This window comes from Syngnathus scovelli, chromosome 4 (assembly GCF_024217435.2).
Source record: "Syngnathus scovelli strain Florida chromosome 4, RoL_Ssco_1.2, whole genome shotgun sequence".
NCBI classification, from domain to species: Eukaryota; Metazoa; Chordata; class Actinopteri; order Syngnathiformes; family Syngnathidae; genus Syngnathus; species Syngnathus scovelli.
The window spans coordinates 17665693-17682387 of NC_090850.1; the positions used below are offsets into that span (position 1 = coordinate 17665693).

Here is a 16695-nt window from a genome sequence, read left to right on the forward strand (position 1 = left end):
AAGGGGACGAAGGCCCTCCCAAAAAATAAAGCAGTAAACACATTTAAGGGCCCATGAATCAGTGCGTCATTACTAAATCCCTTCAATAAAAAATAAACAACAACCTCCTCAGTATTGTTTCATGCATAATTTGATGTTGTTAGAATAAAGTTATATTCTCCCATTTGCGCATGTTAGCAGGATTTGCATGGAGTTTGCTCATTTTTAATGATATTAATTAAAATCACCAACCTTGAGTCAGACACAGGGGGCACTCAAACGTTCTAAACTTCCTGTTCTACATCATCGGCCAATTCTAAATTTGGGTGTCACCCCGTGCACCTCCTACATTTTACGCTAGATGTCACTGTTGTTTTATTTATTTCGCCACCCACGCCGCTGTCGGCCGTTTGGTCACGTGACGCCCTTGGAGTGTCAGGGGGGAACAGCATGGCGGACATGCATGTGCAGGCTGGCGACGAACTACATCGACTGTCTAGCTAACCCCGCCCGTGAGATAAGAGCCAAATCGGGTTGCGACGAGCCGGGCCCGGTGAACGTGGCCGAACGCCTCAGCGGAATGGACGAGGAGATGAAGCTCCAGTTCCCCTCTCTGCCCGCCACCAAGGAGGAGCTCCTGGTTGGTTCTGGACGGCTAGCTCACCTTAGCTAGCCGCCGCTAACTACACCCTAAATCTGTGTACAAATGTGTCGTTTTTTGTGAACACTATTCCTTTAGTTTTGTCACGATAGACGAATATTGTCTGCGGCAACGTGAATTATTGTCAAATTTACTTTAAAGTCTGAATTAACGAAAACACTCCTAGCATGTTAACATTAGCCACATAACGTAGTTGTAGTTTAATTGTGGTTCAAACTTCAACGTTTTCATTTTAAACATATTTTTGCAGGACTGGGCTTATCCAATGAGACGCGAAATGCAGGTATGTTCATCTCGACAATACCTGTCATTAAACGTGTTGTCAAAATGGCCATTTAAAAAGGAAAAAAAATCTCTGGAGTAGGTACTGAAATACAGGATTTAGGATGTAGTGATTGACAGCAGCCTTCTCGCAGTTTCTAAACAAATGTGTTAAGTATGTGACTGGAAGTCGTGGGTTTTATTTGCTGTGGAATCTCCAAGGTAGACCTGTAAGCAAATGTTCCCAACGGGAAACATTGGATGCTGGCATGTTTGTCATCAAAAGTCAAAGTCAGCTTTATTGTCAATTTCTCCACATGCCAAAGACACACATCACTTCACAACCTGCAAATGTATTAATTTTCTATTAGCTGTATTATTATATTTTAGACATATGTCTTTAGCTGAGCACCAGTCTGTGTTGTGCAGATAGTTGTTACCATCTTAACTTACACCACTGCCAATATATACCTTATTTTAATCACTGGACACTTTATTTGGTAAAGTTGCACAACAGATTGAGGTGCTTTGATTATTCACAAAATGGCGCCTGTGTCTTTTTTTTTTTTTTTTATAGGAAATATTACCCGGACTGTTTTTAGGTCCTTATTCTGCTGCCATGAAAAGCAAGGTAATGTATTATTACACAGTGGCACATATTGATAAAATGAATGTTTAGTAATAAATTATGTTGTGGTGTAGCTGCAGTTTTTGGAGCGACAAGGCATCACGCATGTCGTCTGTGTGCGCCAAGACATCGAAGCCAATTTTATTAAACCTAACTTCCCTCATACATTTAGGTAAGAATGGTGAATTCATACAGTAGTGTCTTGTCCCTATCTGACTCTTGGTTTTGTTTTGTTTTTGGTGCAGATACCTTGTGCTAGATATTGCAGACAATCCAGTGGAGAATATCATAAGATTTTTTCCCATGGTGAGTTTGAACGCTTTTCATAGCTTTATGGCAACGTTTAGGTGACATCACGTATTTATGTATTATTTGTTTTTTGTCTGCAGACTAAAGAATTTATTGATGGCTGTTTAGCAACTGGAGGTGAGATCACATTGTAAAGTCACAGCACAAGCTTAAAAGATTGAGTTTGGTTTTTCCTTTTAGGAAAGGTACTGGTTCACGGAAATGCAGGGATCTCAAGAAGGTACTGTTTTCAGTTTTTTTTTTTTTCATTTTGTTTTTCTGTTTTGCAACATCATTTGACAGCATGGAGTTGTACACCGTTTGCAATTCTATATGGCTTGTATGTTGTGAATTAGTTTTTTTTTTGTCCAGTTATGAAAAAAAAGTTCCTCTGCAATGAGACTAACTTTGAACTAATCATTTTGAACCAAAATGAACAAGGTCACAGAACAGCCACGTGGGGAAAGCATAATTATAGATGGAGCAATGCAAATGTCAACTTTTTTCCAATTTCAGTGCTGCCTTAGTGATTGCCTACCTAATGGAAACATTTGGAATGAAATACAGGTGAGTCTTTGTACTCCATTTTAACATTTTTCAAATGGTCTGAAGAAATCACAATGATGCACCACGAGTGCTTCGGGGCTATTCATGCGGTCCTAGGCGGCTAGCTCGTACCCACCATGCTGCTCTTCTCACCTGTGCGCTCATTCTAGGGATGCATTCAGCCACATCCAGGAGAGGAGGTTCTGCATTAACCCCAACATGGGATTTGTGCATCAGCTTCAGGTGAGCTTCAGTTGTTTAACAAGTGACACGTTGAGCCTTACAAAGATATGCTGGAGCACGTTTTGTTTTGCAGGAATATGAAGCAATCTACCTCGCCAAACTGACCATTAAGATGATGTCACCAATGCAGCTGGGCCGCTCCTTCTTACAAGCGGGCATGCCAGGTCCGCCGTACAAGCAATGAATGTGATTGTCATTGAATGGTGTTTGACATTGGTTCAACGAAGCTCTCCTGTCTTTTCTTGAAACAGGAAGCCGTAAGCGCAGCCTGGAGGAAGATGACGACTTGGGAGCAATGCAGGTCACAGCAGCACAAAATGGATGAGCCTTGCTTACATTTAGCTACTTAGCGTGTTGCACTCTTTTTTTTTTTTTCTCTTCACATTTTTAATGGGATTAAAAATGTAGACATTTGAACCTTTTTCTAAGGGGGGGGGAGGGATGGGAGGCCGCTCATGTCTGAGACGTGGAGGTCTGTTGGGAATGAGTAAATTTGATAACTTTGTTCTTGTTTCTTGAGCTGAATGCACTGAAAAAAATTTTGCAATTTTATAGTATTTAAAGCATTTTTGCATTTGCAGCGGGACAGTATTGCAATAATGCACTTTCGATACTTGAATTTGTGTAGATGACCGGAAGGGGGCAGGCAGGAAAAGGGAAAGTGGCCAGGACGTCGCCCATTGCAGGACTTAACCAAGAGAGACAGTTAATGCCTTTATTTTGGTGTCATAGGATTAACAACTAATTTCAGACTTAATGTTGGATAGGATTAAATTGTTACATAATAAAAGTTCTGACTAAATCCATTTGATTTTTTCATTTCCATCTTACCTAAGAAGTTAAGAGTCAATTGTACACTGAAAATCATTAAACTATATTTGGAACATTAAGATGAGATACAAAAGTATGGAAAGAGCATGCAAAGAAGAGATTCTTGAAAAAGAGTTTCAGATTAAGAAGCATCTGTGCTGCCCTCAGATTTCAACCACAATAAAAATAGACTGGTGGTATGCTATATTTTACTGCTGTTTTATTTACTTTTGTACATATTTGGCAATAAATTACATTAAATACATTCCCAAAGCCCAACAAAAAAAAAAGTCACTTAAATATGAATTTACAAATCTAACTTTTGAATAATCCGTCCCACCCGTCACAAATGTAATCATCGCAGCGTTACAAAAATAAACCGTTAATGACATTGAATATTCATAAACCTCTGTTGTCTTACACCGATTTTAAATCCTATGGGATTTATACCTTCACCGAGATCACTGTCATTTTTCAGATCGGATTATTGTTCTTTGGTTACTTGCCTTTCACAATGATTTATTGATGAATTATTGGATGCTTCAAGGAAATGGCTAAATGCCTGGCTGATTTCATTCAAAGTTTCTGTTACCATTGTAACAAAAACAACAAAAGACATTGACAGACATTGATGATCCCGTGTTCAGTTCTGCTGTAGTGAGGTAGCCACGGTTACCAAAACCAAAAAAGGATGGGGTGGTGTTCAACACATGTTTTAGATTACTTCAGCTGTGAAGTCTCCTCGTCTGACGTCAGAAGTCACCATGGAAAGTTGCGCTCGGATCCCAGAGATCCTCAATTGGAAAAGCGACACTGCATGTAAGTCTCGTCTGAAGCGCCGTAACCGAACTTTTGATAGAAAGGAACGTTTTTGGGTGCGCATTCCAGTGTGATTTTATAGCAATTGAGTTTTTTGCTGAGTAATGTCAATGTGGACATCAACCTGTGGGTGAGAAAAGGACAGGAAATCAAAGGAGGAAGACAAACCATGTCCTCTTCGGAAAACCAAGCACAATACTTGTGGTAAATATCCTTAAGCAACATTGATCATTTTCTCATGAGAAAAGATGTTTGTGGTCAAACATTTGCATTTCTTTTTGGGCAGAGGTAACGAAAGTGTGTGACCAAGTGCTACACTCACAATTTTCCCAGCTGTTTGCCTCTGCACACGTCACTAACCACTACTTCCTCCACTCGGCCTCTCTGCAAACAAACACCCCTACAAATTGAGTTCAAGCTCAACAGTCCACTTGTATGGAGCATTCGCACCTCAAGGTCTTCGGTCATCTCATTAGTATGAAGGTATTTAAATGCACTTTTATAAAGTCACAAACGTACCTTTGCACAAGAATGAATGAATTTATGCTCCGTGATTAACGTGGCCGTTGCCACAATTTGTCCAAGATTGGTGTCCTCTACCACCACCACATAGTAGTCCCCTGTTTTTTTCATGTGTTCAAACTTTTCTGAAAGATAAAAATAATAATTAATTTTGCTTATTACGATTTCAGAAGAAATTTAAACAGATTTTTAGAGACACTGTTAAGCTACAGCTGCTCAGGATTATTTTCATTGAGTCGAGGAACTTTGACTTACTTATAAACTGGTCTGCGGAGACATCACCTGTCTCGGTTAATTGAGATAGAACCTTAAAGAACCCTGATAGACAAAAACAAGAAACATGTTTGTGGGCCATTTTAGCGGATGGTTCATATAGGATCACTCACCCCTGTTGAAGTCAGCAGGGCAGAGGGGCCTGAGCACCAAGCCTTGGCCCGGGTTAGAGGGCGAGATGAGGGGGGAGAAGGAGACACTGTTGTTGCTCCAATCTAACTCCCGAAGCAGAGAAGGATCAAACAATGGAGTCTCGTCCAGCAGCATTCCACAACCTTAGCCTGGGACACCCACAAGAATATAAATGAGCTCATGCAGAGAATACACACCCATGAATGTGCGTGTGTGTGTACGTGTAAAAGGATGACAGAGAATTTACCCCAAAAAAAACAACAGTGGCTTTCAATAACGACTGTTTGTTTAAACCTTGACCTGTCACACAAATTCTCAGCCTGTTTAGGGTTCATACACCTTTATTGAGGTCAAATTCAAGCTCTTTAACAAATATGACACTCTGTACGGTATTTCACAATTATTCAATAATACTTTGGATTTCTGCGTAACTTGTTACTTATTTTAAAACAATTTCGTCGTTCCAATATTTTCTTTTTGGTAAAGTGACATCAGACTTCTTTATAAGCTAGTGTGCTCTACAATCAGAGTCATAAAATCCTATTTGTCTATACAGGATATGGGCCCATCCCACAAAGACCTCATTCAACACAACCAACACCACGAAACACTCTGCCGTTGATTGAGGTTGCCATAGCAACAGAATCTAGCGTGTTGCTGTTGACTCGTATGACTGTTCCACAGAAAGCAACTAGTTACACCCCAACAAGACCAATACGATCAAATACAAACAGCCCTGCAATAAATGATCCTCAAAACGGATGTAATTAGGTGCTACTTAATGTTATCTAACATCTGTCAAATAAATTAGATAAAGCCTGAACAATAAAATCCTCAGGAGGGATAGGTTTCAATTTTATTAGTTGTTTGAAAGTCCAATGTGTTCAAAGTTCATTTTGTTTCCTTTCCCTTCAAGTACTGCCTGTTTTTGTTCGATCAAAACTATTTCCAAATAAAATCATTGGACGCCTTCTAATTTGATGTTGAGTAGTAGCAACTCTCGATTCAAATGATGAATAAGACCCATGAAACGAGTTCTAGAGTGACACTAAATCGTGGCAAGAAAAAGCAAAACTGTCACCACTCCAAATGCCCACATTTATTTAAATTTAGATGCTAAGCGGCTAGCCGGCTAGCTAAAGTACTTACCGGTAAACAGCAAGCAAGAACAAACGACAGAGTGGAATTTCCGCAACGAATTAAGGTAGCTTAGTGGCTAAACTCTTCTACAAAATGCCGAGTAGGTCAAGCAATATAACTCGCTTTCGAAATGAAGCATTTTTGAATGGCCACACCACCACGGTGGGTGTTTGCGTCTGACACACTGTGACGTGGCAAAGTTCCCGGTGGTTGCAGTCGCACCCCGATTACGTCATTCAAAAAATGTAATTTTATTATTATTATTATTATTATTATTGTTAATAGTTAAAATTTAACCATTAAAAAATAATAATAATACAATTAATTAATACAATAAATCATAAATGATTTATGAAACCAACCAAGCATTGTACAGTACCCACCACGTATCATTTGGTACATAAATGAAATGTGTACCTGTCGGAAGGCACTGTAGTTTATCACTTATCAATTTTAACACGGTAGTTAAAAGGAAAATAAACATTTATATGGAAAAATGCTCTTACAAAAATATCATTCTTATTTCTATTTAAGAGCACATGCTGGTGCGGGCCCGTCGTAAATTGCCAGGCCTCTTTCCAATTATTGAAAAATATCGGAAATGACAGTCAGTATGTGATATTAAAGATAAAGAACTGGGACAAAATCTAACACTAAAACTCTGCAGAATTAATCTGACATTATAAAATTTGCGAAATAATATTGACAACGCACACCACTACACTCTGAAAATGTTCAAATGACATTATTAGAGTTAAAATCAACTCCTACAAATTTAACCCTGAAATTCAAACACTACTGTTTTTTCCTGTACACAAACAAAGCACTAACACATATTAAAATAATTTGTCATATAATTGTTCCTTTTCCTGACTGCATAATAGCATTGTGGTTACCGCAGCCTCACAGTTGCGATTGCTAAAATACAGTATATGTATTGCGTTTCATTATGAATTCAATGAAACTGAGTTCACATCTATAACCATAAATGGCATTTTTTTTTCTTAAGATATATATGGAAATAGCTAGCCATAAATGGCATTTTTTTCTTAAGATATATATGGAAAAAGTAAAGGTATGACAGACAGTAAACCAGATACGAATGATCGTAAGCAATTTTAGTAATACTACAGATGCGAACATATGTTTAGTGGGCAACTGCGGGACGTCGATCTCGAAAATGATGACGTAGTGACAAGGCGCAGAAGACAGGAGCCTCCCCCTTCTTTGGCAGCTGCTCGGCGAAATAAACATGACGATGTTGACAATGTTTTTCATGGAAGACTCCTAAAACCCGCTGCGCTCGATACAACGCGCAGGTTGGACATTGTATATGAGATTGTGTAAGTGAAAGTTTAATGCGTGTCAATGTCTCATCTTGAAGCAAAGAGTGATTAGCAAAGTAGCTAATGTTAGCCAACTTAGAAGCTAGTGTTAGCTGACGTTAGCCGTGCGAAAAGATCAAATCCAACGTTGGATTCGGTATTATTCAGCGTGGCGCTGAGAAACTCACTTTGTTTATTTTAAGGGAGTGTAAATAAATGAGCTAAATATGTTCCGAAGGGGAAGGCTTGGTGGATGGATAAACTCGGCAGGCTAGGTTGTCGCGCTAACAGGTAAACGTCTCACCTGTTTAACGTCATTCTCAGCATTCCTAGCACAAAACGTATTCGTTTTTCAGAACCAGCCCGTCGTCAATGTAGTCATGCAATTGCAATCTGCATTTAACAAAACTCCTGGATGCCACCTCAGTTAACGAACTTGTGCTTTTAAAGGTCTCAACCGGGGACAAACGACAGTTTTAACAAGGGGAGACAACGCTCGGCGCAGAAATGCCTCTGCTATTTCTGGAGAGGTTCCCATGGCCCAGTCTGCAGACCTACACGGCGTTGACGGTGGTTCTGCTGGCAGGGAGCATCTTCAGCGCCTACACCACTGTGACCGATCCTGGCTTTGGATCTTTGGAAGCGGATGAGTCCCCAACGCCCACGGATGTGGATCTAGAACATTTGAATAATGATATTAGTAACACAGAACTGGCAACCACTGTCTTATGGTATCTGGTGACAGACAGCCTCTTTGTATGGGTGAGTTTATAATTGGCCCCTCATATTACACAATCGTTCCTGAATTTGGTTTTTATCTTTATGGCTATTTTGAGCAGAAATCAAGGGAAAGTTGTGGCACCGATTATAAAACATGGAGGGCTGGATATGGCCCACAGACATTTAATGCAGAACCTGTGATTATATATATATTTTTTAAATGTCTGCTTTTGTTCTCCTCTTAGGTGCTAGTGAACACAGTCTGCTGTTTTTTAATGTTAATCGCAAAAATGATCCAGTATTTGGTGTTTGGCCCTCTCAGAGTCAGTGAGAAACAGGTGAGTTTGCGATACAAATATCCCCAAGTCTCAGCAAACATGAGTGTTGTTTCTAATTCTCTCTTAACTTGAACTCCACCAGCATCTCAAGGACAAGTTCTGGAACTTCATCTTCTACAAGTTTATATTCATTTTTGGCGTGCTGAACGTACAGACAGTGGAGGAGGTGGTTATGTGGTGTCTGTGGTTCTCAGCACTGGTCTTTCTTCATCTCATGGTGCAGCTCTGCAAGGACCGATTTGAATATGTAAGTTTTTTTTCATCACATACTTCTTTTTTTTTTTTAGAGATTCAGTTGTACCTCAGAAACCCAAAGGCCCAATTTGTTCTGACAAATAAACCACAGTTCAGTGTAGATTACGTGATTTGACATTATCCAGAATTGATATTCCATTGTAAGACATTTCAAGTGTTTTTGGAGGTTTCCCTGTATTCCAAGACACCTCCAGCTAAGCACGGCTCCACAAGCATCATATGATACTTTGTTTTCCACCATCTGATACAGGAGCGCGTTGCCCTGTAGCCAGGGAAAATGTATGAGTGACCTAATAGGCTGCAACATTCTGGTGCTATTAATAGTGCTCAATGGGGTTCCGTCTTAGGCCTTACAGGGACCTCTGTCTGTCTTTTCGATTAAGATTCTTGTTTACAATACTTCCTTCCAGCATCTTCGAACAGCACTGGGCGCTTGTGTCATTTCGTCTTTTCAACTTTATACTGAGCTGTGCAAAAGTGAATTGTGGCTTGTGCACATACTGCGATTGCCACACACATCTTGTCTAATCTTTGTTTGGGAACCAACATTCAAATCCCAAACCTCAGAGTTGCGAGATAAATGTGCAATCCGGCAACCCACCATTTTGCCTTGGTGTTTTCTTAATGACATTTAAAATAGTAGCTATGATTCCAGCGAGTTCTTGTGCACACAAACATGAATATTTGGTTGCGTTTAAAAAAATAAATAATAACCCTGTAGCAACCAACAGTCTAACCTTAACTGTCCTTGTCATTGCTGTTTGTTGTTGTAGCTGTCCTTCTCGCCCTCCACTCCCATGAACAGCCACGTGCGAGTCATGTGTCTGCTCGTCTCCCTGCTGTTGGACTGCTGCGGTCTAGCAGTGGTCTGTGGTCTGATGGGGGAATCTCATGGAATGCACACTCTTTCTTTTATGGCAGCAGAGGTAAATGTCTCTCTCTCTCTCTCGCTCATCATCGCATGTTTTTGTTTGTTTTTTGCACTTGATTGAATCTATATGGAGCAGACTAATATGTTCGTCTGTTGCCTTCAGTGCCTGATGGTGACTGTTCGCACAGGACACGTCATCATGCGGTAAGTCCCTTTAAAGCCTACTTAAGGCCGGTCAGTATCCACGTGATATTGCATGCGTGAATTGTCTTATGAGCTTTTTCACTTGTTAATTTGGATGCAACAGATTAATAGTGGACATTGTCCCAGGATAACGGCCTTGAGTCGTTTAACTTGTCATTGTTCCTTTGTAGCTACTCCATCCACCTGTGGGACCTGAAGCACCCAGGAACATGGGAGAGTAAAGGAACCTATGTCTATTACACAGACTTTGTCATGGAGTTGGCAATGCTCTTTCTAGACCTCATGCATCACATTCATATGCTGGTGAGGCAATAAGTGGAACTGAACAGACACATCCGCCTGCTTATACCTCATCCTCCTGTAATGTTCGACCTTTTCGTTGATATGTGGCCCATCAGCTTTTCGGTAACATCTGGCTGTCCATGGCAAGCTTGGTCATCTTCATGCAGCTGCGATATCTCTTCCACGAGGTGCAGCGCCGCATCCGCAGACACAAAAATTACCTTCGTGTCATCAACAACATGGAGGCCAGGTGAAAAGAAATCAATTGTCCTGAAAGTATCATTTGCTATTTTTCCCTTTTAAACAAACTATTCATTTTCCATACGCTCTGAAACAGATTTGCGGTTGCCACTGCTGAGGAGCTGGCAGTGAATGATGATGATTGTGCAATTTGCTGGGATGCCATGGTGACAGCGCGCAAGCTTCCCTGTGGTCATCTCTTCCACAAGTGAGATTGATTTTGTAGTATTTGACGAGACCTAAAGAAAGAGTCCTATCTGCGGTGTTTTGCATGTGTATTCTTTGTGTTCCAGCTCTTGTTTGCGCTCTTGGCTGGAGCAGGACACGTCATGCCCCACTTGTCGCACGTCGCTCAACATCAACGACGAAGGCGAGCAGGCCAGAGGCCAGCAGCAGGGCACCCGCATGGTTGACAACGCCGGCCCCGCCGGAGCCGCTGCAGATCCGAGACCGCACATCAATCAGCACAATCACTTCTTCCACTTTGACGGTCTGCCTGCACGCACAAAAATGCGCTTTCCACACAGTGTGTGAGCTAGTCACTTTAATCGAGCATTCTCTCACAGGCTCACGCATTGCCAGCTGGTTGCCCAGTTTCTCAGTAGAAGTGATGCACACCACCAACATCTTGGGGATCGCTCAGGCTAACAACTCTCAGCTGACAGCCATGGTAAGCTTCTCTATAATTGTTTTAAATACTCCCTGTGATTATTTTTGTACCTGTGTATCACCAGGCCCATCAGATCCAGGAGATGTTCCCTCAGGTGCCCTCCTACCTGGTTATGCAAGACCTCCAGCTAACCCGCTCTGTAGAGGTCACCACTGACAACATCCTAGAGGGACGAATCCAGGTGCCTTTCCCTCCACCTGCACAGGTCTGTCATCTGTCAAATTTGAAGTATTCTCATATAGCACAGGCATGCCTATTATGTTGGTATTGGTCAACTTGTGCTTTCCCACGTTGGTTTCATTTGGTGCCAACGTTGATGCATGTAGCTTGAAAATGCAAAACAACAGGTTAGGGATGGGCAAGTACAGATAGCAGGCATCGCTGTCGATACCAGCCTTATTTCACGGTATCGGTACTCGTGATTTTCTGATCGTAAATTCAAAATTAGAAGAATAGAGAATTCTCATTAAAATTGCTTTATTATGATGTCTTTTTAAAAAATTACCTATCGTTGTTTTGGGGGGAAATTTCGGTACTTCAAGCAGACCTGAGTACTCGTACCGGTAACGATCTGGGAAAAAAAAAGTAGTATCGAACATCCCTAATTCTTTTGCATGTAGGTGGCACATGCATGCACATGGGTAAGTGCAGTGCCATGAAAAAGTACTTGTCCCCTTCTCAAATTCTTACCAAACTCTGAAGGAGCTCATTAAGGAAGTGTAAATACTACACAAAGATAACCCGAGAAAAAATAAAATGCAGTTTTATTAAGGATTGCTTGAAGTTGACCATGAAAAGGTTGAATATGGTTGCAGGCCATTGAGCGCGGTGCATTGCAGGTGAGTCCTGCACTCGATGAACAGGCGGGACCCAGCGGAACCGCTGCCGTCGCCGCTGAGGGTCCCAGTGAGCCCGACAACACGGAAGCCAGAGGCGGTCGCTTCTCTAAGTCTGCTGAGGAGAGGCAGACAATGTTAAAGCAACGCAAAGAAGAGCTGATCCACCAAGCGCGCAGGTACAGTGGCACCTCGAAAACCAGAGGCAGGCAAATTTTGATGCATTTAAGCATTTTTATGTTTGATGCCCACACATTCATTCCACCGTTGCAGGAGATACCTGACCAAAAGTCCAGAGGAGAGGGTTGATGATATTCCCAACCTGGAGGACGAGGAGGAAGACTCTTTCTCACTTTTCGACTCTACAACGCTGAGGCGTCGATCCACGGCGGCGGCCGCAGAGAGACGCATGCAACAGGACCCCGAGCCCTGAAAACCCAAGCTACAAATTTCAGCATCCACCGCTAAGGCATGACATGATGACAGTGTTTTTAACTCCTCCCCCTCACGATGTACATGCAGTACAATCGGCGGCTACCATCACTTATTCTCGAGGCCGGACAATCGGGACGGGCCTCGACGTCACTTTTTGCAGGTAAGCTACTGGGAGCATTGTCGATCCCAATGCTCTTTGTGTACGTGCCACACATTGAAAGCAGCAGCTTGAGCAGGCAGGGAGCTACAATGTAGTTGAGCTGTCGGCAGAGCAATTTTAAGAGCATGCGTTGCGTTCAGAGAAACCAAGTCTTTGAAAAGCTCTTTGGTTATTTGTTTTTGCCCTTCCAGGATTCTTATGTTCTCTTCCAGAAAACAAAAACATCTGATGTACTAGTGTGTTATTTTATGGCTTTCAACTGTGAACTGCAGTAAATGTAGGCAAAATCCTTTTATTTTTTTGGTTCGCTTCTTACCCTTGTGTAAGAGAATGTCACTTTAGTATTTTTCAGTCTGGACATGAATGTTTTAATGCTGCAAACAGAAGTATTGATGTGTCAGGTGTATCATTTCCATCCGTTGTTATTTAACCAGCAAGGGGAGTATAATTAGGTGTGTACATTTTGGGGGGAGTTCTAATTTCTTCTCTTGTAAGCAACAAAGAGGAAGTATTGTTTTGTATAAGTGTGATGGGTTTCCTTCTTTGAACTACTCTGTCTGTTGATTAATTATTTTCAGAGTATTTGGCATCTCATGTCTGATTTTAACATTTTCAAATAGGAAAAGGGTGAATGGAAATGTTTTGCCTTTTTTTATTGAAATAGGACGGTGGGGACATACCAGCAAGCAACGTGATCACTATTTTTTTAATTTGGAGATGTTTTATTTTTAGGTTATTTTTAAATAACCGTTTGTCTGATTGATTTGTTTTTGGAATTGAACAGTGCGCTGTGAATTGAATGCTGTGTATGGTGGACAGCCTCCAGGTTCACCACCCTTGTTTGAAATGCTGACATGGGATGGTTCTTGCTCGCTATTTGGGGAAGGGTGTTTGGGATGTGACTTGGATTATTGAAACAAGAAGCATTTGGATTGTTTTTTTTAGTCACTTAAATCTTAATTTCTAACAAAATTCTGAATTTAGCAAAGATTAAGAGACATGTTTTTGGACTAAATGTTACCAGTGTAAATGTGCCTACAAAATAAGATGGTTTCATCATGGGTCATCCTGTAAATTATTTTTTTTTTTTTTTTTGTAAATGATATACAGAATACATACTCAATAAAAAGAAACAAGTGGCTGCAGCTTTTTAGCAAAATAATGTAACTGTGTTCCTCATTCTTAACAGGAACTACGATGTGTATATAGAATGTAATGTGTCTCAATAGAAAAAGCTAACCAAATATTAATTACTAATGCTGTATATTTATTGTTTTAACTTTTACCTGTATCTTATTGAACTACAGGTACTACACTAGTAATCCCCATTCAAAAAAATAGCAATGATTTATTAATGCTCATATGTTAATAGTAATTACCAGGAAGCTGGCTTCTCAATTAAATGATTTCATGTATGCTAGAAAGATTGAGATAGCAAGATAATGGCAAGCTAGCAAGCTAACTAGCTATTCACTTGTGCCAAAGAGGCCTATTCTAACATTAGATCAACTCCATTTTTGCACCTGCACTTCTTCACTTTGAGAGAGACCAGTCAGCGCCATTTTTCTTCCTCCTACTTCCTTCTTATCATGGGGAAACATTGACATTCAAACAAAAAGAGTTTGGGCCAATGAGGTTGTTTAACTCACAGAAGAGACTGGTCAACAGTGAAAGGTGGACTTTGTCAAATAGCTGATGTACTTATGACCGTATTTTGTTATTTGCAGAGACTTTTTGCTAATTATTGTCTTGCATTGTGAGTCGTGGATGGATCAGTCGGTTTATGTATAGCGCCACTGATTTTGAACAGAAGATTTAATGCTGGTCAGGGCAAACTTTTATGGAGTCAAACTAAATCTGACTGTCTCTAAGAAGATTTACTTGTCTACTGTTGCAATTTAAGTTCAAAAATGTAGTCTCTCCCATTCTTAAATATTTATTTTAAGTGTTCACTTAACTCTGGTGAGTGTGGAGCTACAAACACTGAAGAGGTGTTCAAATCAACTCTGCAGGGGTCAATTCAATAGCTAGTGTTTACGTTTACATTTTCCCTATTCATTATCAGGAAAAGTTGGTATATCAGATTATCTGAAGTTAGCATAGTAGTACTATACTGTGAGCAATAATTCAACAGCAGACATTACTCATGCATTCTATCATGTGCAATTTGAGATCATATCGTATATGTTGAGTTGGTGTGCATGAATGCATATTCTAAACCAATTGTTCATCGTATGGTGAAAGCATGAGTCACCCTTTTCAGGAACTTGCCCACTTTTTCATGCAAAGAAAGAGGAAGTGAGGCCTTGCTGGTGCTGCACTTTGTTTTTGCTCTTGATGCAGACACCAGTGTCAGCACCTCACATTTGAGCGAGCTCTCTCCTCTGGATGAGATGGCCGCTGAGGAATTTGAAAGTGGAATGGTGGCGGTCTGCGTGATCCTGGGCCTGTCCTTTTTGGTCGGGACCCCCGGCAACCTGCTGGTGATTTGGACCATCCTGCGGCACGTCAAGCACCGCTCGCACACGGTGGTGCTGATTCTTCACCTGGCGGCCGCCGATCTGCTGGTGCTCGTCACCCTGCCCTTATGGATCTACTCGTTGGTCCACTCTTGGGTGTTTGGAGAGGTCTCCTGCAAAGTCATGGGTTTCATGATCCATTCCTGTATGTACGGCAGCGTTTTTCTCATTACCCTCATGAGCGTGGAACGTTTTTTGGCCGTGCGCTATCCTTTCGCCTCGGCCGTATGGAAGAGGCAAAAGGCCTTGAGTAAAGCCTTGATGTTTCTGTGGACTGCGGCCTTCTTGTTCAGTGTGCCCGCACTCCTCACACGGGTTGTTGATGAGGATTCAGGAGAGGAGCACTGTTTGTACAACCAGTACTCTTCAACCACTCAGGAGCTGCTGTGTGTGTTGCTGGAGACTCTGGTAGGCTACATTTTGCCGTTCTCCATCCTGGTGGTTTGCTACGGGTGCCTGTGCACCCGCATTACTCAAATGACCTTCAAGTCCAAACGCAAGTCTACAGTTCTCATTGCCAGTGTGGTGGTGATGTTCGCCATTTGCTGGACGCCCTACCACATAGGAAACATACTCTCGCTGATTATCCTCGCCACGGAGACGTCCTTCCCGCAGGTCGGAGAGCACTTGGAGAATGTGCGAAACAACATGACCTATATCAGCGGAGCCATGGTCTTTATCAGCAGCACCATCAACCCGGTTCTCTACATGTTTGCCGCCCGTTCCTTCCGCAGCTCTTTGCGGGAGACGGGCATCGGGAAGCTTTTCCAGCACATCTCCAGCACCTCTCCAGGTGAGGGCAACAGGGAATTCTCCTTTGTGTCCAAGAGACAGAACAGAACAGATCAGACCAACAGCTCTCACTTTGACTCAGAGACAAAAGAGCAAACTAACATTTGTGAAAACAACCCATCATAGCCATGTGAACTAATACTCTATGGAACTGCTTGTACATACCAATATATCCCTGTTTTTACTTTAATGCATCTGAAATGTAACTATTTACGAGTACATGTATTGCCATGGAAATAAAGTACAGTAATGTTTTGATTCTCACCAATTTATTAAGCTCTCAGTGCAACGACTGTTAACCCAAACCGCCGTAATGACTGCAGATAAAACACTGAAATTTCAAAGTGTAAAAAAATCTGCCTTATTTTAGTCAAAGCATTTTTTTTTTTGGTGTTATTTCTATCTTTGGGTAAGTTTTACAGCACCGTGTAAGTCAGATAATAAAAACTAGAGGGGGGATGGAATATTACCAAGTTCCTTGTCAACAATTATTCTCATCAGTCTTATGACCAGTAGATGGCAGTGTTTGCACTACTCTTCTTTTATTGGTTACTTCCTACTCCTAGACATGATGATGGAGTTTGCTTCAACGTGGTGAAGGGCCACCTCTGCATATCTAACGATATCCAATACAAGCCAAACCCCCCTTTGAAACCCCGACTGCTTCAATTTTTTATCCAATTTTGGGATAGCTGTCAAACATTGTGACTTATTGCAGTATAAACGCGCCTTTGAAACTTTAACTC

At 41.4% G+C, this 16695-nt stretch overlaps 4 protein-coding genes across 6 annotated transcripts; 3 read left to right on the plus strand and 1 right to left on the minus strand.

The window, feature by feature from the left end:
- The first annotated feature begins 377 nt into the window (after window positions 1–377).
- styx (serine/threonine/tyrosine interacting protein) lies at window positions 378–3408 on the plus strand. 2 transcript variants are annotated; one of them, XM_049718364.2, is made up of 12 exons: window positions 378–619; window positions 891–923; window positions 1479–1532; window positions 1604–1701; window positions 1775–1835; window positions 1919–1955; window positions 2019–2058; window positions 2334–2384; window positions 2534–2606; window positions 2680–2770; window positions 2858–2907; window positions 3235–3408. In XM_049718364.2, exons 1-12 carry the CDS (start codon window positions 443–445, stop codon window positions 3349–3351), a joined length of 882 nt encoding a protein of 293 aa, XP_049574321.1. In that variant the 5' UTR covers window positions 378–442; the 3' UTR covers window positions 3352–3408. The 2 variants fall into 2 exon arrangements, with proteins under 2 accessions (XP_049574321.1, XP_049574322.1); XM_049718365.2 differs by having other exon boundaries at window positions 379–619; window positions 2858–3408.
- Window positions 3409–3619: 211 nt separating this feature from the next.
- Window positions 3620–6507, minus strand: gnpnat1 (glucosamine-phosphate N-acetyltransferase 1). Its single transcript, XM_049718367.2, has 6 exons — window positions 6312–6507; window positions 5144–5311; window positions 5013–5075; window positions 4755–4882; window positions 4558–4619; window positions 3620–4359 (listed from the first exon to the last, which is right to left on the minus strand). Exons 2-6 carry the CDS (start codon window positions 5295–5297, stop codon window positions 4212–4214), a joined length of 555 nt encoding a protein of 184 aa, XP_049574324.1. The 5' UTR covers window positions 5298–5311; window positions 6312–6507; the 3' UTR covers window positions 3620–4211.
- A 970-nt stretch (window positions 6508–7477) lies between these two features.
- LOC125967591 (E3 ubiquitin-protein ligase AMFR) lies at window positions 7478–13800 on the plus strand. Of its 2 annotated transcripts, none has more exons than XM_049718796.1 (14): window positions 7478–7645; window positions 8078–8389; window positions 8593–8685; window positions 8768–8932; window positions 9714–9866; window positions 9975–10015; window positions 10186–10318; window positions 10414–10547; window positions 10635–10745; window positions 10831–11027; window positions 11104–11207; window positions 11272–11412; window positions 12023–12222; window positions 12317–13800. In XM_049718796.1, the coding sequence occupies exons 2-14, from the start codon at window positions 8135–8137 to the stop codon at window positions 12474–12476; spliced, it is 1887 nt and encodes a 628-aa protein (XP_049574753.1). In that variant the 5' UTR covers window positions 7478–7645; window positions 8078–8134; the 3' UTR covers window positions 12477–13800. The 2 variants fall into 2 exon arrangements, with proteins under 2 accessions (XP_049574753.1, XP_049574754.1); XM_049718797.1 differs by having other exon boundaries at window positions 12047–12222.
- Window positions 13801–14952: 1152 nt separating this feature from the next.
- LOC125967593 (leukotriene B4 receptor 1) lies at window positions 14953–16213 on the plus strand. Its single transcript, XM_049718799.2, has one exon. It carries the CDS (start codon window positions 15032–15034, stop codon window positions 16073–16075), a length of 1044 nt encoding a protein of 347 aa, XP_049574756.1. The 5' UTR covers window positions 14953–15031; the 3' UTR covers window positions 16076–16213.
- The last annotated feature ends 482 nt before the right edge of the window (window positions 16214–16695 follow it).